At 47.1% G+C, this 24,865-nt stretch overlaps 1 protein-coding gene across 2 annotated transcripts in view; it reads right to left on the bottom strand.

Moving 5' to 3' along the window:
• Positions 1-5,630: 5,630 nt before the first annotated feature.
• Sh3gl3 (SH3 domain containing GRB2 like 3, endophilin A3) overlaps positions 5,631-24,865 on the bottom strand; it is a 105,364-nt gene continuing 86,129 nt past the window's right edge. For both annotated transcript variants that reach the window (XM_075952703.1, XM_075952704.1), the window contains 2 exons: positions 24,265-24,374; positions 5,631-8,610 (listed from right to left, as the gene is read on the bottom strand). In XM_075952703.1, the coding sequence (XP_075808818.1) occupies positions 8,405-8,610; positions 24,265-24,374 (316 nt within the window). In that variant the 3' untranslated portion in view covers positions 5,631-8,404. The remainder of the gene's footprint in view (positions 8,611-24,264; positions 24,375-24,865) is intronic.

Genomic DNA, 24,865 nt, shown 5'->3' with positions numbered 1-24,865 from the left:
CCCTCACAAGCCACAGACTAACAAAAGCTTCAACAACAAGCACAAGAAAGTTTCTTTTGGATTGCTGGGCAGAGATGTCCAAGAGACCCCCAGAACAAAGGCTACTGCTGTTAGTTGTCTCCCGGAGGATGAAGGTGCATCCCTACTGCTGAAGACACCATGTCCCTGACACAGGACGGGGAGTGTCCACACTGGATCTGACCCAAAAGCCTCCGTCCTGAGAGCTAGTTCTCAAGGTACCAGGAGGTGCCATGGAAGCTTGAGAGTGAGGGAAGCCACCAATAGTCCTGCCAGCTATGGCTATGATGCCTATGAGCTAAAAAAAAGTCACCAGCATGGTGTAGTTGATTTTTTTTTAACTCTTTAGGGACCCACCACCCAGCTCCCAAATAAATACACGGAGACTTATTCTTACTTATGAGTGTCCAGCCTTAGCTTGGCTTGTTTCTAGCCAGCTTTTCTAACTTCAATTATCCTGTTTCTCTCTTTAAAAAGCCTCTGGGCTTTTTCCTTTTCTTTATTCTACACGTCTTTCCTTATTACTCTGTGGCTGGCCATGTGGCTGGGCCCTGGCATCCTCCTCTCCTCCTTTTCTCCCTCCTCCCTCTCCTCCATGAATGTCTTCCTTTTATTCTCTCTGCCCGCCAGGCACACCTGTTTCTCTCTCCTGCCCAGCTACTTATTAGACAAATCAGCCAGGCAGTCAAAGTAACACAGCTTTACAGAGTTAAACAAATGCAACATATCCTTGCATCACTAAACAAATATCCCACAGCATAAATTAATGTAACACATCTTAAACTGATATTCTACAGCAGCATGGCATATTTCTAAGGGTGCATGGCACTACTGTACTGCAAGCTGGTACCTTGACCGTAACCCACAGCTCTTAATTGGATTTAGAATTAGAATAGCTCTTCTAATTGGCCCACTCCACAAGAGGGAAATCTTGCCTGATCCTGGAAACCCAGCCAACTCTTCAGGGCTAGGGAAGGCATGGGTTTTGGAGGAGAACCTACAACCACCACTTTACTCAAGTAGAATAACTCCTAACTACATTTAAGTAATTGTCCTTATACCCACAGCTAGGCCTCAGTCAGTCTTCAATGTGGAAACATCTCCTTGTAACAAACAGAAAACCACAACCGATAAAAACAGAGAGAACAAATGACCCTGTAGTGTCCAGCCCCGATTAATAACATAACCCCTGCACCTCTAGGATCATATCGAAGAAAGGAGGGAGAGATATTAAGAGCCAGAGAAACAGGAGGTTTGTCGTGATGGTTTTGTCTCCTAGAAATATCAGAAGCTATATCCCATGAAGTCTCACTGAACATGGCCTAAACAAGACCCGAACAAGAGTAGTGCCAGAAGATGCTAACATGGAAGGGGCAAGTCTCGTGGGCCCTGGACAAAGAACTATAGGCAACCAAGGAAGGCTGAGCATGGGAGAAATAGCCTTCCCTGGACAAGAATCCTAAATCTGTTATCCAGTACCATGTGGTCCATACATATCCATAACACATCATATTATAAAGACTGAGCAGATTGTATCTTTAAAAAGAAATACATTTTTGGTGCTGGATAGATGCTCAGCAGTGGAGTTTAAGAGAAAATAAAGATGTTTTTTTAATAGCAAAATACTGCTCTTGCAGAGGACCTGAGTTCACAACCGCCAGCTTGAAGGGACCCAGTTCCCCCTTATGTGCTGTGAGAACATCTGCATTCACACATGAACATATCCTCATACAGACACACGCATGTACACGTAATTAAAAATACCATAAAGTTTCTTTAGAGACAAAATATGTTCTGAGCTATGCAGAGGCAGGCGGATCTCTGTGAGTTCAAGGTCAGCCTGGTCTACAGAGTGAGTTCTAGGATAGGCAAGACTGTTTCGCAGAGAAACTGTCAAGAAGAAGAAGAGGAAGAGGAAGGAGGAGGAGGACGAGGAGAATCAAGCACTGTAACAGAATACAACAATACAGCATAGAGACATATTTGTTTGATATTTACATGCTGAGGAACGACAACTGGAAGACATTAGAAGTGTTTGTTTTCTGCAATCAAACCACTGTGTTTCTAGGACAGCAGAAGTCTTTGTACATACGGTAGAAACACTGCAATTCACACCAAAGCAGGCTCCAATCTGAGCCAAGGTGCTTCAGGCGGCGTTCGCAAGTGCACAGTGCCGGAACCTACAGTAGGAAATGCACACTGTGTATTCAGATCCAAGGCTTCGGTGGACCTGTGTAGCACAGCCTGCGTGGGCACCAAGATAAACACCTCTGTTCGTTATACTGCTGACTTTTAATTCACACCGAGCTGTTTCATAGTCAGGAAACTGTTGCCAAACTTTCTTCATTCAATTACACGACCACCATAGGGCAGTAAAACCCACAGCTCAGTAAACTGGCTTTAAACCATTACCACATCTTATCAACTCTACCTCTCCCCATCCCAAATCTATCTTCTTCTAACCCTGTAGTGCGAATAAAAACCCAGAGACAGATATTGGGCCTCAAGCTGAAGATCAGAAAAGCAAAACAGCCAAGCCACTGGAAAAGTCTTTCCTCAACCGAGGGTGGGCGACTACGGACCGAGCCCTGAGCCTCTTTCTCTTCCTGTTGAAAATTCCCCTTTAGAGCTGAATTAACTGTGCAAGTGTGGAGGGAGACGGGGGATGCCTCGGGAGCCTTTCATCACTACCACCAGGAAGTGACACACACCCATTTCACCCTATATCCTTGTCCAGAGTAAGCATCCTGGCTTTGCCCAAGTGTAAAAAGTTGGGAATTGCTACCATCTGGAAGAATCCAGGAAGGAGGTCCATCAGGGCAACGAGGTGGACACGGCATTACCTCTGCCATATACACACACGAATTCCCAGGATGCAAGAGTCATCGGGGACTCGGCATCTGTCAGCTACAGATGTTCTCCGGTGTTCAATCGATGCTTTATCAAACTGATGGTGCATGCTCCCTCTTGAGCAGAGACTGGATAAGAATTTCTTACTAAAACTTCAAAATTAAATGCATAACTAAAATTGTATGGAGCTACATAGAGGAAAAAAGAATTTGGGGGGCTAGAAAAGATAAAGGCAGCTGTTTATGAGGCTTGGGGTATAAAGAGATTCAGTGAACAGTTACTCTGGTGAGATCGTGGGGAAAGAAAGGGGTGATGGCAGTAATACAGCAAGATAGAAGGTTCCAGCAGTCACATCTACACACACGCTTCATGTGGGAACCGTGGAAGAGATGATGTCAGGATTCATGGAGCCCCCACCCATTGCAAGATCGAGGGTGTAAAAGACAGCCCATTGAAAAGACATCTGACATCTTGCCTTTTAAAAGTTTTTTAAAAAAGAAGACAAACTATCTTTTTTCCTTATACATACCAATCAAGTCCCACTCCCTCCCCTCTTCTCAGTCCCTCCACATACCCTCCCACCCCACCTGCATCCAATCCTCAGAGAGGGTGAGGCACATTGCTTTGGGGAAGGTCCAAGGCCCTCCCTACTATATCTAAGCTGAGCAAGATATCCATCCAGAGAGAAGACGTTCTCAAAAAGCCAGTACATGCAGTAGGGATAAATCTTGGTCCCACTGCCAGTGGCCCCTCAGTCTGCCCCAGCCATACAACCGTCAACCACATTCAGAGGTCCTTTGTGTGTTCCTTTATGGCTGGTGTTGGTGAGCACTTAAGACTGTTAGGAACCCTGTGCCCTTGAAAACAGCCATTTCCAGGAGTAATCGTTATTTATCTCAAGGTGTAAACATGTCTACAGTGGGAATGAGAACCCAGAAACTCATCCATGGAGAAAAAGCTCAGTTGGAAACTCAGGCCGGCTGTGTCAACTTCTCCAGCCAACATCCACTGGATGCTTGGATGCCTCTGATCTGATGGTGCAGTCTTTGCTCAATCACACAGCTCCAACCAACACTACTGTGGAGCCATAGGCTCCTGGTTTTATGATATTTTGCTATCTGATGCTTCTGTCTGCTACCTGCTATTTGTTCCTTTGCCTTTTCTTGCTATCGATTTAAGAAATGCATCCAGCAAACCTACAAGCGACCATAAATCATCCTCTACATACAGATCAGCGTAAAATGAAAATCTTCTCCAGTCAACCTTTAGATTCCAATAAGATATCTGCAAGTCGTATTTCTGGCAAGGAGTTAATAGATCATAAATGGAATTTATACAAGGCAATGGTAAAAAGCAAAAAAAAAAAAATAACCTAATATTGAAAAGAGCAAGGAGCCCAAATAATGGTCAACAAAGAAAGGTGCTCAGTATCAGCAATCAGGAAGAAAACAAACCCACGGTGGGGTGCTGTGAGTTTGCTTAGCTTTGATTTCACTCTCCACGGTTTCTAGTGGGTCACTGCAGTCTGGAAATACTAAATGGAAAATTCCAGAAATGAGCAATTCCTTGTTATAACTTACAGAGCACTCTGAGCGATGTGTTTAAGTCTTCCTCTGTCTTGCTCCGTCGTGCCCAGGACACAGACTGACATGATGTCTAGTGTGTCCGTCCACACCGTATCCACTACCTGCTCACTTAGCAAGGTGTCTGCTGTCAATCTCCTGCTCCGGCACAGCAGCACTGGTGTTTAAGCAGTGTTTACTGTACTGCGCATGCCCCTCCTAACACATCCTCAGTACGAAGGTAGAGATGCCAGGGAAGGGCTGTAAGGTGTTTCAATTACGCAAAAATTAGGAGCTTCTTAATAGGTAAATTAATCATGTGCCAAGGTTGATAAAAATCTGTGGTAGAATCTATGAAGCTGTAAAGACAAAATTACTTCACTATCCCACCACAGACAACAGATGTGAGAGCCACAGTACATGGAAGATGCTTAGTTAAGATGGAAGGGCACTACGTCTGTGTACAACCACATAGGCAGAATCTGTGTGTGTGTGTGTGTGTGTGTGTGGTGTGTATGTGTGTGTGTGGTGTGGTGTGTGTGGTGTGTGGTGTGTGTGTGTGGTGTGTGGTGTGTGTGTGTGGTGTGTGTGTGGTGTGTGTGTGGTGTGTGTGGTGTGGTGTGTGTGTGTGTGTGGTGGTGTGTGTGGTGTGTGTGTCTATTTCTGTCTCTTGCTCTGTGTCCGTGTATCTGTCTCTATGTCCTGTATGTCTCTCTCTCTCTCTCTCTCTCTCTCTCTCTCTCTCTCTCTCTCTCTCTCTCTCTCATGTGTGTGTGTGTGTGTGTGGTGTGGTGTGTGTGGTGTGTGTGTCTATTTCTGTCTCTTGCTCTGTGCGCGTGTATCTCTGTCTCTATGTCCTGTATGTCTCTCTCTCTCTCTCTCGTGTGTGTGTGTGTGTGTGTGTGTGGTGTGGTGTGGTGTGTGTGTCTGTATTTCTGTCTCTTGCTCTGTGCGCGTGTATCTCTGTCTCTATGTCCTGTATCTCTCTCTCTCTCTCTCTCTCTCTCACGTGTGTGTGGTGGGGGCAGATCCCCGGCAGTAAGGGGAAATGACTGTCACCTCCCGTTATCAGGGCCAAGTGATAAGAGGTGGCGAGGGGCTGGAAAAGGGGGTGCCACGACACTCTAGGTGGCAATGTAAGCTGACGTGATGTCATAGAAAGCAATATGGAAAGGCGAGCAACAGCACAACCATACAACCTTCAGGAAATAGAGGTACTTTAATAATTTAATAACTAATGAATACACCAAATCAACACAAATCCAAGTTCAGTTTGCTTGTCCTTTTAACCCATTTCCATGTAAAATAAGTTTAAAATTGGCCAGAAAACCGGAAATGTGTAAGAGCAGAAACCCTAGTTAGAATTTATGCCCCCACACAATAAAATATTACATAGCTAGCTCAAGGACTTAGGTCTGCAGGTAACATACAAAGTTGAAAACACAGTACACACTTCTGTTCATGTACACATGGGAATCCAGAAATGTACAAGGGCAATCTGGGAAGAACACAGTAAAAAACCACAACAATAATTCTTCTGGGGTTGTGCACTCAAAGGTATTTTCCTTTATAACTTTAACGACAGCCTGAATTGTCCTATAATATATCTGCATTGCCTTTTATAATTAGAAAAATAATTCTATTTAGTGTTCAAACTTGTTTAGGATAGGTCATGGATACTTTTTCCAATAGAAGAAAATTCACATGACTTTCTTAACAATGAGAACAGAAAACTCAGTGCAAGCCGGGCTGTGTGCTCAGTTGAGAAAATGCCCACAAGAGATTAGCCTGTAGGCAATGCCACCCCTGGGCTGATGGTCCTGGGTTTCTATAATAGAACAGATTGAGCAAGTCAGTAAGCAGCCTTCCTTTAGGTCTCTGCTACAGCTCCTGCCCCAGGTTCCTGCCCTGATCCCACCATGATGAACTAGATAGTCTGTGAGATAAAATAACCCCTTCCCTCCTCAGCTTGCTTTTGCTCACAGTCTTTAGCATTAGGAACAAACCAGGAAGGAGCACAGTCCAGAAAGCTGTGAGAGCCTTGAGACAGGAGCTCACAAGGAAAGGCTCTGACAGCTGGCCCGAAGCAATTGGTGTCGAGCCTGTGCCAGGCCCAGATGTTATCTGCCAGCCTTCTCCACAAACATCATGTAGAGAGGGGACCCTGCCAAAGAGCTGAAGCCAAAAGCCCGTGGAAGACACGATGTGACACAGGTATGCCTATGTCACTGCTACTATGGTCACTGCCCCTCCTCAGCAGCTGTCTGGCCATTAACCAAGTCCTATTTTTAATTGCTTTAAAGTGATCTGATATAAATTGCTGAATTTTTTCAGTTATTATTAGAAATTAATCTGTAGCTCTCAATGAAGTCCAATTACTGTTTATTTCCTCTAAACAAGCTATTCCAGTAAATTATAAGCATGGGGAGGGCCGCTGGGTCTCTCATGGTAAATTTCTAATAAAGTAAACCACGAATAAAAGCCAGGTAGAAAAACAGGCTTGTTTGTGACTTTACACGGAGAAAAGATATCATGAGAGACATTCTGGAAGTGCGAAGACCATGGGCATGGGAAACGACTGTGAATTAAAATTTCAGCTCCGACACTTGGCTGTGTGACTAGAAAAGTGACCTGGCGTTTCTGTGACACAATCCTAGCATCTGAAGGAGGACACCAAGCAGACAGCATAGCACGGTGTGTGCCCATTTCGCAGAAGCTGCTTTGAGCAGCATTTGGCATAAATATCCCGTGAATGTTCAGAACTACCACTTCCGGTAGACACTGAATGTACAAGGAATGTGTGTGCATATGTATACACCCCCTGCCCCCCACACACATACGTACACGAACCTGTTAAGAGAGGGAGCTCAGGACACTAGGAAACACAACTTAGGTCACCTTCTCGGGGGGAGGGGGGACCAATCTGGCCTCTGGGCTTTGGTTACAAATACCAGGGATCAATAGGGCAGGTCCCAGTGACTGACAAGACAGTCGGGTGCCAGTATCCACTACACAGTCAAGAGTTCAAGTTCTGCTTCTGCCATGATTTGGTTGTTTGACCCTGGGTGACCACTCTGCAAAGGGGAGCAATGGCTGCCTCTTCTTTGTGCGGCAGGGTTGTTGTGGACTTCACTGCGCCACAGCACGTGATGAAGTCATACTCAGAGTAAGGCCAAGGCTGTTCCGTAAACCTAAGTTATCGGACACTCCGCCCAAGAGACCATACTCCTGCCTCAGCATCCACAATGGGACAGCTTGAAAACATCCCTGCCCACGTGTGACGGCAGACAAGGCTGATGTGGGCTGTTTTATAATCTTAACACTAGGCGAGGAGGTTTTCCAGTCTTGGGCTGAGGAAAGGACGAACCGCGTTTAAATCGCTGGCAGATAAAGAGCCACACCCCCACTTGCTGACACTGATCTACAACCATCGTCTAAGGACTCCGCGTGGGACCGCGGGTCAGCCAAGGGGCACAGGAGGAATCTGTGCTGAAGTCCACACTTAAAAAGCAATTTAACATAAAAAATAGCCATAGTCTTTTATGAACACAGTGTGTCATGTTTATTGGGCTGTTCACAGGTAAGCTTAAAACAGGAAAAGACGGGATGCCAACAAAACCTCAAGAAACAAACTCATTAGCTTTCTTAGCCGCAAAGGGTGCGCTCCATTGCAGCTAAGGACCAGACAGGCCATTCGTTCACGTATCTGTAATGGGCGCAATTCACTTTTCTTAGTAACAGGAAGCAAATACATTTAACCAATGACTTTTTAGAACAAGAAGAAAACTATCTTTTATGAGTTAGGACAAAGAAATCGATTAAACAAATTAAATTGATACAAAATACATTATAAAGAAAACACACATATAAAAGTGAGTAAGTGGGCCAGAGAGGGAGGGTGTCACAGAACATCACACCGAGGGAACACTGGTGCAAATTCATTTCAGTTATGAAATCAGGTCCAACGGACACATTTACCGAGGTAAAGGCACAATGACTTCCACATAATTTATGGGGAAGAAGCCAGATTCCCCACGCAGCATTCCTTCGTACCAGTTTTCATCTATCTGATTGGTTAGTGTAATGACGTCCCCTTCTTTAAATCCTAATTCTCCTTGGTTTTCTGGCTCAAAGTCATAGAGACCGCGACAGCAGGGTTGGTCCGCGGGAATGTGAGTACCTGTCCATGTGACACGGAGACAAAAAGTACAGGTTAACACGACAATCACCCGGAAACAAGAAATGGGGGAGGAACCTGTGCTCGTGCCCTGCCCACCCCAGTGCTGGCTTCTGTTGCTCTCAGCTCTCCAGCTGCCTCGGGCAAGCCTCTGTCCCCAGTGTCTTCCCAGTCCTCTGAGGGAGCAGATACGAGTCCAGCCCACCTCCACTCAGCTTGGCCCGGAGCCCAAGGGGAAAAGCTAAGCACCAGGCCCCAGTCCTGTCTCTGGAATGCTCAGACTCTCCTTGTGCTGACGGGATGGGACTCGGGAAAGCTAAGGGGCAACGTTGAGGCGGTGTGTGGCACGAGTCTAGGAATTCTGAGGTGGCAACACGGGGACAAGAAGAGAGCAGTCAGAGCAGGGACACTAACATCCACAGAGTCAGCTGACATGGCCAAAAATCTAAAACGCGGTCACTGGAAACGAGAAGATGTGTATGCGGATTTGGGTCAGGTCAACTCGAACTCACTGACTCAGAGAAAGCCAGCGTGCAGCCCATGAATACCAAGGGTGTGTATGAATATATATTTGTCAATATATTTCCATGCATTTGCTTCCATTAAATAACACTCTTGTACGTAATGCTGCGAACCTGGCCCCACACGGCTACTGGCCAGCTGCCACCTGTACTAATTTCCCTTTATTGTTGGCATCCATCATGGCCGGTTTGTTCAGAGCACACCTGATCTTAACGACTCTGTAACTGGACGTTTGTGGCTCTCTCTCCCTTCCTACCTTCTCTCCTTCTCCCTCGCCTCCTTGCCTTGCCTCTTTCCGTCTTTTCTCGCCGTTCCTCTTCCCTGTTCCTGTCCTTCACTCTTACCTCCCACCCTCTTCCTGCTTCCTGTCTCTTTTAGTCTTTCTCGGCTTTGAGAGATAACTCTGAAGAAAGTGGCAAGTATATCTCTTGACATAATCACACACGGATGTCTGCACTCTTTGAATAGGATTTGATCATCATGAACATGAAGTTGCCAACATGCTGGACATTTGCCATCGACTTAATATTCTACCTTTATTTTAACAAATTAGAAGCCCTCATATACTCCAAACACTGGCCTCCTATCTGCCAAGTCTGGTACAAATTTATTCCCAGCTTCTCATCTGTTTGTATGTTTTATTTTTGCCGTCTGTGCTGGCAACTGGGCAAGTGGTAGGTTTTCTATTTTGCTTTAGAATATATAATTTCAGGACAATAAAGGAGGATAAATGAGGCTTTTCATTCATAGTTTATCCTCCGCAGTCATGTATGGTTAGCGAACAGAATTTTATAAATAATCTTTGAATTTTATGAGCATCGGTGGTTTGCCTGCATGTGTGTCTGTGTGAGGGTGTCAGAAAACCCCTAGAGTAACAGACAGTCTTGAGCTGCCATGTGGGTGCTGGGAATTGAACCCGGTTCCTCGGGAAGAACAGTCAATGCTCGTAAGTGCTGAGTCATCTCTCTACCCCCTTTGAGCAGAATTTTATTCGAGAATTTCAATTAAATCTTTTCATGTTACAACTTTTGTTTTAGATCCATTTAGATTTTAGCAAAAAGAGGAAAAATTTATTATGTTTTAATAATGCCAATGCAGTTATAAATTTTTAATAATACTTTCTCTTTACTGATTTGAAACACTGCTTTTGTATCTTATTGTTGAGAGTCTTCCTACATAGCCCAGGCTGACCTTGAACTCAAAGGGATCCTCCTGCCTCCACTTCCCAAGTGTTGGGATTGCAGGTGTATACCGGCACACCTGGCTTTGTCGTTCACTTATCATGAGCCTGGGGTCTATTTTGAGATTTTCAGTTTAGTTCAGTTGATTCATTTGGTCACTGTACCCTCTCTTCATATTATAGCTTTGAGTAAATGTTAATGATTAGTACAGCAAGCTCCTGGCCACTATTCCATCATAGAATTTCCTGGCTAGTCTTATAATCATTCAGGTAAATGTTAATACCACTGTATAATTTCCATTTTGACTGGATTACACTTGGTGTTTTTTTCCTCTGAGTAGTAATAAAATTAATTTTAAGATATTTTTTTAAATGACTGGCCATTTGAAAAGGCCACAGTTAATGCAAGTAGCACATTTTGACTCTGTGGCAGGATCACACTTGCTACTATTTTAAGGTTTCTATGCCCATACTTAAAGGTGAAATGACTTCAGCAGGCTTTGGAAACACCATTGATTTTACTTTTTGGAGGTGAGTATTTCTTCTTTGTTTCCTAGATATTCTAAAGATTTTCCACAAATTCCCTGAGCCTATAAGTTGGTGACTCTAGGGCATTTTCCAGGCTAGTTTAAGATAATGGACTTAGCATGTCTAAAGTTAGACGTGTCTTCTCACTCCAGCTCTAGGGAGTCACTGCAGAACCTCAGAGTTTCCCACAGTCCCCGGTGAGGAACTGAAACTGTAATGCCAGGCAAGCGCTGAAGGGCCTTGGCCAAGTAAGATGATGCAGTGGTTGAGAGAAAGGCAGGAGCATGGACCACTGGTGAGACAAGGCTGTCTCTAGGGATGGGATGGGAGGAAGCTTAACCCCAGTCCAGACTGTGCACACAAAGGAAGGCCATAAGCATTAGTTGGAAATCAGCCATCCAAAAAGAGATCAGGAGACTCTCTCTGCCACCAACAGCTGCCTCCTCTATGAAAGGTTCCCCAAGGCTCCTTCCTAAACCCAGAGCCAGCAGAGATCATTCCAGAAGGAAGTGCAGGCTCCCAGAGCAAAACCAATTCCAATATCCCGGCTGAAATCTCTGATAAGCTTCCCCTCTGCCGTTCAATTTTATGGTTTCCATGTTCGTTTCCTTTTCCCGTTGTTGTTAGGCCAGTGGTGGTCTGAACAGGGCTCACATAGTTGAATGTCTGGTTCCCAGCTGGTGGACTGTTTAGGAAGGATCAGGAGGTGTGGCCTTGCTGCAGGAGGAGTGTCACTGTGGGTGGCTTTGAGGTCACAGAAGTGCCTGCCAGGCCTAGTCTGTCTCTCTGCTAACTGCCTGCAGATCAGAATGCAGTCTCTCAGCAGTGTCCCAGGGCCATGCCTGCTGGCCTGCCACCATGTTCCCCACCACGGTGGTCATGGACCAACTCTCTGACATTGTAAACAAGCCCCAAATGTTTCCTTGGACAAGTTGCCGTGGGTCGTGGTGTCTCTTCACAGCAATAGAGCCGTAACCTTGAGACTGTGCAGAGAGTTGAGACTCTGTAAGAGACTGTACTCCGTCCTCACATATGGGGTTCACATAAAGCCAACAAGAGGAAAAGCCAGGAGAAAGAATGGCAGTGGATGATCCGGGTACTCCTGTGGTTGGCCAAGGATGGCTCCCGGACCTGTTTAAGCAGGTCTTGCAATGTAGGCTATTCTTTTTCAAATTTCCAGATCCTGCCAGCCTGGGGGAGGGAACTGAGAACCATGAGCACCATAGCCTTCCCTGCATGTCTGGAAGTGGACGGAGCTTCAGCTGCTGGGGGAAGAAGAAGCAGAGGTGATGAGGCCTCTCCTTCTGCTGAGAGGCAGCCCCCACCCTTCGGGCGACCTGTAGGCTGACAGCCTCTTGGAATCCGGGTCTATCCACAGAGACATCCTGGACCTTCTGGATGCTCATGGACTTGGATGACTCCTTCCTGGAGAGACCTGAGCCCAGCCAGTCAGTAAATCCCTTTTGTTAACCCTGATGGCAGCCAGGGAGACTAATGTAAACACTGGGGCTTAGCTTCACTGTCCTAAGCTTTACAGAGTAACATTCAGTGATGGCAAAGCACCAGGGAACCGAGTTTCCAACAGGGGATGCTCCACTTTGACTTTGGTCACTCAGTTCCTAATGAAGGTGGGCGGGGCCACACACCGAGAACCTGGGGCTGCGAGTCAAGGTCCACATCTCTGAGGAACAACTGCTTCAGAGTGGCACATAAGAGAGCCAGGTTCTTTCCACGGCCCTGCCACTAGCAGACCTGACTGAGGAGGAGCAGGTGGAACAGACTCCATGAGCTCTGAAAGCCACCTCCTCAAACACTGTCCAGGCAGGAGGCAAACAGCGAGTCCTGCACCAACCTTCCCTTTTGGGAGAGGTCACGGGGCAGGTATCAGGCCAGACAGAAACACCAAGGTTCCAGACCCCACACCATGGTCTACCTCACTCTAGGTCACCTTCCACACAATCTGTGATACTGCTGAGACATGTGCGGGTTCTCACACTCACTGTGGGGCTCACTAGCTAGCTCTCCCTTCCCCTTATGTATCAGCCACCTGCAATGACCAAAACACATTCTGAGTAGGAGACAGTTGTCCAAGCCAACATGTAAGCGCATACATGTGCATGCTCTCTCTCACACGCACGCGCACACACACACACACACACACACACACACACACACTGAACTTATCAGGAAACAGACACATGACTCACTTCTCACTTCATTCATACAGGCAAAGGCCACAGCATGTTGCCCACTTTGATATTCCCAGAGAGGCAGCGACTGGCACGCATATCACCGTGCCAGTGGACAGACACTACACAAGGAACATCTCATGAGACCGCGAGGAAGACCCCATGAAGGAGTCCCTTTGCGCCCTTTCTGCACTGCCTTGCTACCAAGCACACTCCTTGGATGTAGACAAACTTGTCCATGAACAACAATCAGAACTCGGGCTTACCCTTGTGGCAGTACAACATTCTGAAATGCTCCTGACAAGTTTTTCATTCTGGGGCATCGTGGTTACCCGGGGCGCCCTACCAAGTAAGCCTCCCTATGACAGAGAGCAGAAAGCCTGGGAGTGAACCAAGCGGTCCATGTCAGCTTCTAAGCTGTGAAACACTGCGAGGGTCAAGGCGTTCAGGCTTCTGTGCAGGAGGCCAGGGACATTTGGTAAAATGTAAGAAACAGGCAGACTGGTTCCGAAGAACCAGGGCTACAAGACCTCAGAGCCCAGAGATTTTATTCAATCCGTGGAGCTGGAGGCATTGCTTCTTGTCACTTAGGAAAGAGATAGAAGCACTTTCCTAGAGGGGGAGGACCTGGAAGAGAAGACAGTGGCCCACAGCGTGGAATCACTCCCTCAATTACACCCAGAGGATGACGTCAGCCCGACTTCCCATTGGAACTGCGGGGCAAGGCAGGCTCCCAAAGTGCTCTGAGCCAGGGAAAATATGGTGGAATGAAACCAAAGAGGGGCTTGAGGTAACCACCACCTGCTCCCCACTAAATGCAGACAGATCACCCGAGCACTGGCAGGAGTGAGGCATGGCTGGGGCTCCACAGGTCACCTGCAGGACATCACAGATGCTCGGCACACACAAACCTGGCTTCTCAGAGGTGGGACTGGAGTAAGAGCCGTCAGCAGGCGGCCCTCGCTTATCAACAGCCTGGGAAGGACAGGGGATGAGGACACAGCTAAGGAAAACCACCAGCTCCAAGAAGAGGTTCATCTCTGAGCCAATGACAGTTATTTCCTGAATCTGCGAGTAATAACCGGGCCATTGGTGCTCTTCACTGGAAGACACTGAATTACCTTGAATGGCAAGATTACATCTTTTTCCATTAAGAGAAATGGAAAAAAGATTAATCTTTCTCTTTTTTTTCCTCTTTCCATTTTTGGCAAAGAGTGGAATGGGAAAAAGATCAGGCTGTTTCCGCCGCTGGTCTAAACGGAGACTCACACCAAGGCCAGCTAGAGAAATAAAATTTCTGCCCACCTGAGAGAAAGTGGCTGGGCCTTCCAGGACACAAAATCCACATCACGGAAGCTGGAACTTTCAGTCATCCAAAACAATCTCTGCTTCCTCAGTGTTTGGGATACCTATTTCCTAAATGCTTGGCTTCCCACTGCCAGACACAAAACTCCAGGCAGGCAAACAGCTCGCAAACAGCTCACCCGGCCAGCATCCCATCTCTGTCCCCGTGGTCTCAGAGCCCTGAGCCCCCCTTCACTCTGGCTTTTGCATGTAGCTGTTGGTAACCAGAACCGTGGATAAGACATGCACACGAGGTTGTTACTGGCTAGCACAAGGGTGTGTGCCCTAATTCAGGGAGCAGACACCAGGACCCATGGAGTCCACTGGGGAGGCTGTGTTTATTTTCTCTTGCTTCTGAGACCTGGTTTTAACGTAACATGAGAGGAGAGGTAGGAAACACAGTTTGTCTCTGTGAACAGAGAAAAGAGGGGATCCCTTTTAAATATTTACCATTCAAGATCTGCCCTAAACCACAGAGAGAGAGAGAGAGAGAGAGAGAGAGAGAGAGAGAGAGAGAGAGAGAGAGAGAGAATGTGTTTTCTGTCAGCCACACACAATAGAGATGGAAACCTATTCTTCACTTCCCTGTTGGCTATCATGATGTGGTCCATTTTCTAACAATAGAGGGTCCCATCTTAACCTCAGGAAAATCCTTCCCAGGGCACTCCCTTCAGCCTCATCCCTGTTTGCACAGTTCCTACCCGAATGTGTCACTGGCATACATACTTGCTGACATTTTTTTTCATGCAGTAGCCGTCCAATCTCATAATGCCTCATCTTACCCAGCTGCAAACCTCCCTGGTGTTAGCATTTACCACATGTGTGGCAACAGCAGCACCTCGGCCTCAGAGACAGTGGATTGAATCCAATGACTATCTACTTCCCTTCAGTGTAAGGGCAGGGAAGGCAGTGCTGAGTTCTGACCCCGCCCATGGGCAGGGTCAGCTTGAGGACCACTCCATCTCTGAGCAGCAGTGGGAAGGTATAACTTGTTCCATGTTTCAGGAGGTCTCAACTCCTCTCCTTATCTGAGCCAATCCCTACCTTTCAGCTGAGATCCTCAGCCCAACACGTCCCAGGGAGCTCTGAGGCCTGGGAACGCTGAAGACACACCCTGTGCCTGAATCCTACCCACCCTCGAGGGATGTTCTTCCCTATAAGGGGCTTCTGTGCTCCCTTCCTGTGGCAGGAGCCTGCCATCTGCAACAGCATCCACTGGCTAGATGCCAACACAGACACCATTGTCAGAGCAGAGTGCCTGATTTGCTCTCCCTCTCCCTCCTCCCTCCTCTCATGCCCCTTCCTCAGGCTGGGGAGCTGCTCTCAAATGCTGTTTCCACGCTTGGCTTTGAGGGAGATGAAGGCTGAGGGGGCGATGAGCAGGGGATGCTCTCTTCACAAGCTGGAAAAGCGGAAGCTCGTCCATCGTCCATCACATCTCATCTTGACTATCTTCCAGATCACCAAAGGAGCTCCTCTCTCCTCCGCTGGCCTTCATTCCAGGGATTCCAAGACCCAGGCAGCACTTCCTCCAAGCACATGACTGAAGGCACACTGGATCCCTTCACACACACCCACTTTCTGGGAGTCAGGGGAGTGGAGAACAATTCACAGTGCCCACTGTCAGCATGAGTCCTGAAGGACAAGGCATGGGGTCTCCAGGAAGCTACTGACCTGAAAAGGGCTCTTGGTCTCTTAGTAAATGCCCCAAACTGTTGTGCCTTTTGAGATTTTGTTCCCATTTTGTTTTTGTTTTGTTTTAAATATATACATATATAACTTTTTTCTTGCCTCCCATGTAGCCGGGGTTGCGACCTGTCACTTTTCCCGCTGCCAGTGGACCTTCCCGAAGCAGTCCCTCAGGCCCTTCTAATCTGCTGCCTTCAGTCTGTGGTAGGCTGGGAAATCAGACAACCGATTATGTAGTATCAACAGTGGCTGTGCTGTGGGCTCTTACACTGTAGCAAGTACCATGCTTTATGTTATGCTTAGAACAACTCTACCCTTGCTCTACATACAGAGGACAGAATCGGGACCCAGGAGTACAAAGCGACAGGGATGGGATTGTAGATCTCTCTGAATCCCAGCCCCCTTCCTCCTTCTTGGCTGCAGCTGGGGGAGGGGAGGGGGAAGGACGTGACTTGTCTTCTATTCTCTCCCATTTCTCGTGGCCAAATGCTCAACAGTGTTGCAGCGTCACCTAAGCTATGCTAAGGCTCAGAGAGAAGGAGCCTGGCCAGTAGAGGGTCAGCATGGCAATGGGGAATGAAACCCAAGTGTCCTGGAAGCTTTGTTTCCACGAGACAGTCACCGTAAGATCTGACTATACCTGAAGAATCTGACTCAATAATTTATCTAAACATGTTGGGGCAAAACCACAATTTAACGTCTTCTTCCTCTCCCCTTTTCTTCTCTTCTCTGCTCACTGTCTCCTCACTCATCTCCCCCTCCCCCATCTTGTCTCCAGGCCAAGCTGGCCTCAAACTTGCTGAGGATGACCTTGAACTTCTGATGTTCTAGACTCTACCTCCCAAATTCTGGGTCCATCACAACATATCACTAGGCTCCGTTAACACAGTACTGGGGATCCAGCCTAGGGCTTCAGGCAAGCTAGGTGTGAGCTCCGCCTACTGAGCTCCGTACCCAGCCCCAAAGTCTACTTCTAGCTCAGGCTTGTGCATGGTCGCCAAGTGTGTGCTCAGTGTGTGCCCTAGGCCAGGCGCCATGTTCAACCTGTATCAATCTATTTCTCTTGAGTTAGGAGGTGCATATTTGGTTCGGGCTCTCTCTCCAAAATTTATAATCTCTGAGTTTAGTTCTGAGTTCTTTGGAGGCTAATCCTTTTCCCATGGCAGACTAAGATGCAACATTGGTGTATAACTCTGACACACACACACACACACGTTTGTTTTCACCATGCCTAAATTACAATCTGCATCCATCAGATTAAACAAAAACTAGCAGTCCCCAGGGCCCCGGCTCTGGCACAGATCACCAGGGTCTCCATTTCCTTGAAGCCCCGCCCCCACCTCAAGCCAGTCTCCATCCCAGCTAGCCTTAAACTCCCTATGCTGATCCTCTGGTCCTCCCAAGTGTTGGGATTATACAACTTAAAATTTAAATCTTAATCTATAATGACTCCATTGTAAATTGCTAGGTAAAGCCTATATATATATATATATATATATATATATATATATATATATATATACATATATGTATATATTAGAAATAACAGCCCACTATGTATTACAACAGGTGATTTATTGAAGTGCCTAATGGAGGAATGCAAGTTTATTCATTATCCTCATAGAAATAAAGTATGTGCTTTGTCCTAACCTTACACCAACCTTCACCATCCACACAGGTTCATCACTTGGGTTTAAGGAAAAGAGCTTGTGCCCTATCATGACGAAGGCCAGAGCTGTCTATTGGGACAGCAGATTCTGCAGATTCTGCAGAAGTGACAATCTATTTAGTTACCCCCCAACTGGTGGCCCTCACCTAGAACCAGGTCCAGTGTTTATGAGTTGTTTTTGCCGAGACATGGGGAATGGGAATTTCTGGCTGCCACCAAAGGTGGCTTTCTGATGACTGGTACAGGGACAGGCTAGCCAATGGCCCTGGGCAGAGCTACTTCCTGCTTCGTACAGCATGGATTAGTCACTAAGGCGGGAAAACCAGAAGACTCTGTGCAAATAAAGGGCTTCGGGGGTTCCTCTAAGAATCAAGACTGCCTGCTCGTCCTGGGCTCTCATTCTCTGGAAAGGGAAGTGCCACAGATCACCCAGGTGTCATTGGTGTAGATTCACGTGGTCCCCTGGAGCTGTTCACTCAGCTGCTCTGCTCATAATCTCCAGAGACAATGGACTTCTACACTCTCTCTTAAATAGAGGCACCGAACAATATTTGGATTATGCCATTTGAAATGTTAGCTTGTAGCTTAGCTTATCCATGTTGTTATAAAATACATAGGTGACTATAAGATATTATGAATTTGAGATAATCTCATACAGCCATTTCCACTAAGTTCTACTGAAATTCCCAAAGCTAAGAGAGAGGCTATGTCTTGTGGCTCTCAGAAGCTTCTGTGACAGAGAACGTAGATCAATTCTGGGAACCTATTCTGTACAGTGAGGAAGCCTTTCCTTTCCAACGCCTCCTTCAGCTTGGGAAAAACAGCAAAGGGCTTCAGCTACTTCCCCACGCCAGCAGCTACTGACCAACACACATACCTCTTCACAATCTGCTTTCTAATAATGACTTCTTAATATCGGAAATGTTAAATACTCAACCTGACAACAGTTTTAAGATGTTGAGAATGCCAGGGACTCAGAGACAACATAACAGATGCAGCATTCAGAGCTCAGAACACCCCAGCATAGGAAGTCCAATGTCTTCATTCAACACAAGTCCACATCCGTCGGGAGATGGTGAGAGACCTACCCAAAGCTGGCCCTGATTGCCGGCATCTGAACTACGGTGTGGGACTCCTGCCCCCTGGCTTATCAGAACCACCACTGAGAGCTACAGAAATGGCTGTGGAGGAAGGGGGAGGGAAGACAGACCTGCTAACTGAACGAATTCCATCCTCAGGACTCTGTGAAATTTTAATTTCCTCTTCGGAAATTTAGGTCAATAAATGTGTGTGCTCCTATTGCAAAGTGCGTGTCTTTTTTAACTTGTGAGCCCTGCCTTTCCCTTTCGAATACATGTTTATTTTCCAATGTAGTCCCAGAAGACTGGCGCCCATGAGAGGAATGATTTGGGCTCTACAAACTATTTCTGAGCAGCCTTTAAACTGTCGAGAAATTTATAAAAGTCTCTTTTATACCCAAGGAGAAGTAGAATGTCTTAGCACAAGTCGTCGGAGAGATTTATTCTGCCTGTTCTGACGGCCCATGGCACACATCTGTTAACGACCCTCAGCCTTCTCCACACACATGAAGCAGATCTCAGCATGAGTCCTGTTAACCCTTAGCTGTCACAGTACTAATTAGGACCTTCGGGAATCTCAGAGGAGAAGGAAGAAGAAAGCCTCATGAGCAGATACCACCAAAACCCAAAAATGTAAGGCTGTGACAGAGAAGCCTGAGCCTGTGTCTGAGGTGTGTTCTGATCTTTCGGCAAATGCCTCTCTCTTAATGTCTGCCCTTCGTGTATTAAAGCCTTCCCCTAATGCCTTCAAGCACAGCTAAAATACACATGCAAGGAAAAGGTGAATTACAACCTGCTCTCTACTGTAGAGTGAGTGACAACTCGGAGCCTCATACAGGGTTCCTGGGGTGAGAAAGGTTCTGGAACACCGGTCTCAAGTGCTACACTGTTTTCTAACCCATGATCTTCAGAGAACTGCCCAGGTACAGAGTTCAGCTCAGGCTTTCCTTGGCTTCCGCTTCTCTTCAGGGACCAAGGGACAACTTGAGCTGATGAAACAGTGTGACCACGTGCACGGGAGCTTGGACAGACCCTCCTTTCTCCTGGCCAGGGTCTGAACTTGGCCTCCTTCCACAGCGCAGGTCCCCTCCTCTGCCCTGGCTCCACCATTCGCCCCTTTAACTACCTAGCAACGATGCTATCAGCGATTCCATGGCAGTCCCTCGGCAGCGTCTGCCTAACTGACCTACATCCTTTCATCACTCTCTGCCCTTTTTCCCTCTCTAGAAAGAAGAAATGATGAAGAAAATGTTCTTGGAATCCATTTCTGGCAGAGCCTTCAGAGCTTTGCTTAAAATTGTTACTGAAATGCTTGACATTTTTCCTCTCCTTTATAAACATTATGGGCAAATCATTCGGAACCCTAATGGAAAGTAATTTCCCATTAATGCAGGCTGTAAAATGCTATTTTCTTTTGAAACTGTGCCTGGGAAACAAACAGCACGGGGCCCTCTTACACTCAAAAATTCCACCTACAAATCAGCAAAGCTCAGGGACGGATGCGTGACACGGGGGTCCCAAGGCAGTGGCTCACAAGGCACAGGGCCACAGCAGCACTAGGGAGACTCCACAGCCTTGGGCTTCTGGAGACAGGCTTTCTAAAAGCCAGCTGAGCAGCACAGTTCTCACCATGTAATCTGCCTGGGGACGGGGACAGAGCTACTGGCCAAGGAGAAAGGACGGGAGCTCAGAATGACGCAGCCTACGTGAGGTCACCAAGGGCTCCTTTGTCCTGTCCTACTTCCCCTCTACCAAGCCAGGTGCACACAGCATATGCCCTTGACCATGACACACTGGCCACACCCCGTGATTATGAATCCTTGGAACAAACCATTCTTAATGCTCTTAAACGTTCTGTTACATTTGCCAGGATTTCCTCTGTGTGTGTGGGGGGGGGGTCTATGTGTGTGCACGTGTGCACATGTGTGTCTGTGTATACTTGTATGTATGTGGTCTGTGCATGCTTACAAGCGTGTAGGAGTGTGGACATGGTCTGTGCATGTGTGCATGTGTGTGTTTACCTGCATGTGGAAGCCAGAGATCAATGTCATGTGTCTTCTATCATTCTCTATCTTAACTTTGAGGCAGGGTCTCTCACTGAACCAGCTTGGAGTTCACGGATTCTGCACACCTGCTGGCCATTCCTCCCATCTCTGCCTTCCCAGCACTGGGTTACGAGTGCACACTGCTGCGCCTGTGCTTTCATGTGGGCACTGAGGGTCTGGACGCAGGTCCTCTGGCCAGCATGACTATCGTTTTACCAGCTGAGCCATCCCTCCATCCCCAAGCATCCCTTCTTGATGACATCAGATAGGCCATCTGTGAGGGAAACTATCCATTCCTGCTACCCACGGACTGGGTGACTGATAGAGAACTCCCACTTGACTCCGAGAATCCCCTTGCTTATGTAAAATGGGGGTACATCGGTAGCAGAGATGCATGTGTGTAGCAGACTGTCTAACCTAACGCCACACTGCAGTGTAGTCGCTACCAGCATTCCTACTACTGTGGCTTTATTGTCATTACCGCTCTCTGCGACACTGTGTGAGGAAGAGAGGAGGCCCATGCACAAAGCAACAAAGAATGCACCCAACACTGCAGGCACTGCAGTGCTACAGGCCCTGTGCCTGTCCCTGACATTTGATCCAAATATCTGACTCCTCACAGAACTCAACAGTCTCCTTATTGCCAGTCTGCAACTAGAACAAAAGAAAGCCGGGTCTGTCTCACGGCCAGGAAGAGATGGCATTCTGGGGGAACTTTATCCAAGGTCCTGGAGTCCTGTCTCAAAGAACAAAGCCCTTGTTGGGTACATGCTGGAAGGGAGGAAGGGGAGGCCAGGACTAGCTTGAGGACTGGGGTCTGCTTTACCCACAGCTAACAGCCTGGAAGTGAAGGCTGGGATTGTACTCGTTTCCAAAGTTTAGTTCACTTGTTTATAGCCGCAATTTTTATAAACAGAAAGCTTGAAATGGCGTCCAGAAAACTCTGGATTCAGAGTAAAGATTGGCTTCAGGCCAGAAATCGGCAAATCTTAAAATGTACAAAACCTGTACATTTCATCCAAACAACCAGAGTTCTGAGACAGGGAGGTGGGCACTACTAAAGCCTGGTCCTAGGGCAACAGACACACAGTGAGCAGCCCAGCAAAGCAGGATGCAGGTTACCCAGCAGACAGCCCAAAGGGCAGCGAGCTTCCCAGCAGAGAAAGCGTGATGTTTACACAGGGTGCACGATTTCCTTAAAGAAGCCATGTTTGAATGGCTTCTTCAGAGCCACCGACTTTCCCAACGGGAGGTTTGCATTCACTCAAATATGTGCTGCTGAAATACAATTTTAAAGATAGCTTCAAAACAGATAAACATTGTCCACAGCTTCGCGTAGCCTAATGCAGCTGTGCTTACGGCCATGCAGTCATGGGATCCACTTAACTTTCTGAACTCCACACCTGCCCGTGGTTCTGTATAACCCACACACCACGAGATGCATAGTATCTCACTTAATCTGCCAATTATTTATCCTATCCAACTATCGACAAAATGTCCACAAATAAGTAACTAGCCACCAGATTGTTTCCACATACCACTTCTCGGAAATTATTTACCAGGTATACAAGAATATTCGGGGATTAAGTTATTTCTTTAGGGTGTGTTTCGAGGCGTGAAGCCAGTGAAGCACCCAGACGCTTGAAAGCCAGAGCTACAGTAATTTCCCATGAGTCGTGTCAGGGGTTGGCAAACTGGGCTGGAAGCCGAACAGCGTGAAAGCCGGTTACGCTCGTTCACTCCTCCATGGACATGCTCGATGACGAAACAATAAAGTTCAGTAGTTGTTACGGAGACTACAAGGCCCTGCAGAGACCATACATCTAACATATGTACTGTCTGGCCCTCCACCAAATGTCTGCCCACACCTCAGCCATTCTAATGTATGACTCCACAGCGCTTGTGAGATTGCGCCCAAGTGACACATTTGAACAGAAACGGAGTCTGCAACGCCCAACAGAAGGCCATGAGAACCAGAGAGACGCTTTCTTCCAGGAACTTCCTAGGGTGTGCAAATGGAAGCTGCAGGCTGCCTACATGCTCCTTCCTCTTCCATGGTGATAGAACTATGGGTAAGATCTGGTTCTCCAGCTGAATGTGTCATGTGACTAAGCCCTGGCCAGCAGGATGGAAGGCAGGTGATGTGAGTCACTTAGGCTCAGCTCTTTAAGGAGAAACTCTGCACCTAGATTTCTAACCATTTCTTGAGTCTCTTGGGAGAGGTGGCTACTATTAGCTCAGTGTAGAAACGGTTTCCAGAAGCCAGGCATTGGCACAATAAAACCTGCCACCAGAGACAATGACTCAGAAGGCAGCAATGGAGAGAACGCGTATGTAAGAGGTTTGAGAGCCCGTGACGCCAATGAGGTCACAGCAAAGCATTTGGTCTAAGTTTTATATGAGACAACCTTGGAGGCAAACTACACACCAGGAACCCTAAAACAGAAGATGGGGAGAACTAAGATGTGCGTGCATGTTAGTTACCCCTGTTGCAGCCAGAGAGTTAGCATACGAGGCTGAGAATCACCGAGACTGTGAGAAAAGATATCAGGAAAGAGCGGGGGCTGAGAGTCAGATGCTAGGAAAGCCATCTTTCAAGAGTGCTGAAGATCCGGAGGTAGGCACATCCCTGCCGCCAACCCTTACTGACTCACCGACCTAAGGGAGTTAGCGTGGTCACTGTCACAGTTAATAGGGGCCACGCTAAAGCATGAAGTTGCTAAACACAGTGGGAGAGGCCTATGAACAAGATGGAAATAACTACAAGAAAGCAATGCATTTTGGAAACAAAACTGTAAAACAATACAGTTGCTTTTGTTCTGTATTTACCAAACAAAACATTAAGACTCTGTTATATGTAAAATGTGCCAGCCACAGGTAGGACAATAGCACACTCAGTCCTAGGAGAGGCTAAGTCTAGGGAAAGAGATCTGATGCGGATGGAAATCATAGAGAGACTATAAGAAAATAGACATTATTTGAGTTTTTCCTGGTTTGTTTTACCCCAGATCCTACTTAAAATCTAACAGTACAGTACTTGAGGTGGTGTCTGGCACATCTCAGGTGCTCAGAGAATGCTAACCAAACCTTCCTAACAATTGAGAAGCTATTTTGAAGGTGATGACCTTTAAACGTAGAGGATACCATAGCAGCTACGGGCCTTTGGTCAACGGGCTGTCTAACGGCCACACTAGAAGGCATTAGTACACAAAAGTACAACAATAATTCTTCCCGGTGCTGGGTTTCAAAATTTGAACACGTGACCACTGGAACTGGGGAAGGAAGACTCGTCAGTCAGCCAAAGAAAAGTCCACCCGTTTCTCAGCGCATTCCCACCAAGGGCCTCGGTAACACAAGACTGAGCAGGCCTAACTGGAGACCCTGCTTGGCACGCTTTGGAGGGCTGACTTACCTGATATCTTTGAGGAAGTGCTGGTGGAGACTCCATTGATGTCATTGGGGCTCGTGCTCACAGGCTTTGGCACGTAATCTCGCCTGGGGAGTTTGGAGGCATACGTTATACTGCAACACACATGGGAGGCCAAGTCAGACCTTCGTCCCAGACACCAGAGACTCCCTAGTCCACAGGCCTTAGCTTTTCTCGAGGACCACCAGACCCAGTGGGATTGTGTACCCCGACCTCTGAGAGCCCGGCGTGTCAGGGACACAACCGTGTGCAGTTCTTTCAGTCTGTACTCTAGTCTCTAGTTGACATTCATCTGGAAGAACGTCCTCATAATGTCCCTGAGGTTTAGCAAGCAGACACTGCCCTAGGCTAGCTGCCTTCTGTCCTCTCTGACACCTTGAAGAAGGCCACCTGTCTACAGAAGTGGATGCGTCAGGAAAGCTCCCCTCTGTAACAACAGCACCGATTGAAGCAAAAATCTTGCTGAATTTCTTCATTACTATAATCCTGTGTAAAACCATGTTCTGTTAAAAGCCTAGTCAAAACGTAGCATAGGTTTAGCCCAATAATTTGATCAATGGGGTTGCTGTGAAAACTCTAATATTAC

This window comes from Microtus pennsylvanicus, chromosome 18 (genome assembly GCF_037038515.1).
Source record: "Microtus pennsylvanicus isolate mMicPen1 chromosome 18, mMicPen1.hap1, whole genome shotgun sequence".
NCBI lineage: Eukaryota > Metazoa > Chordata > Mammalia > Rodentia > Cricetidae > Microtus > Microtus pennsylvanicus.
The sequence above is the reverse complement of the archived record's forward strand: the minus strand, read 5'-3'. Positions and strand labels throughout refer to the sequence as shown.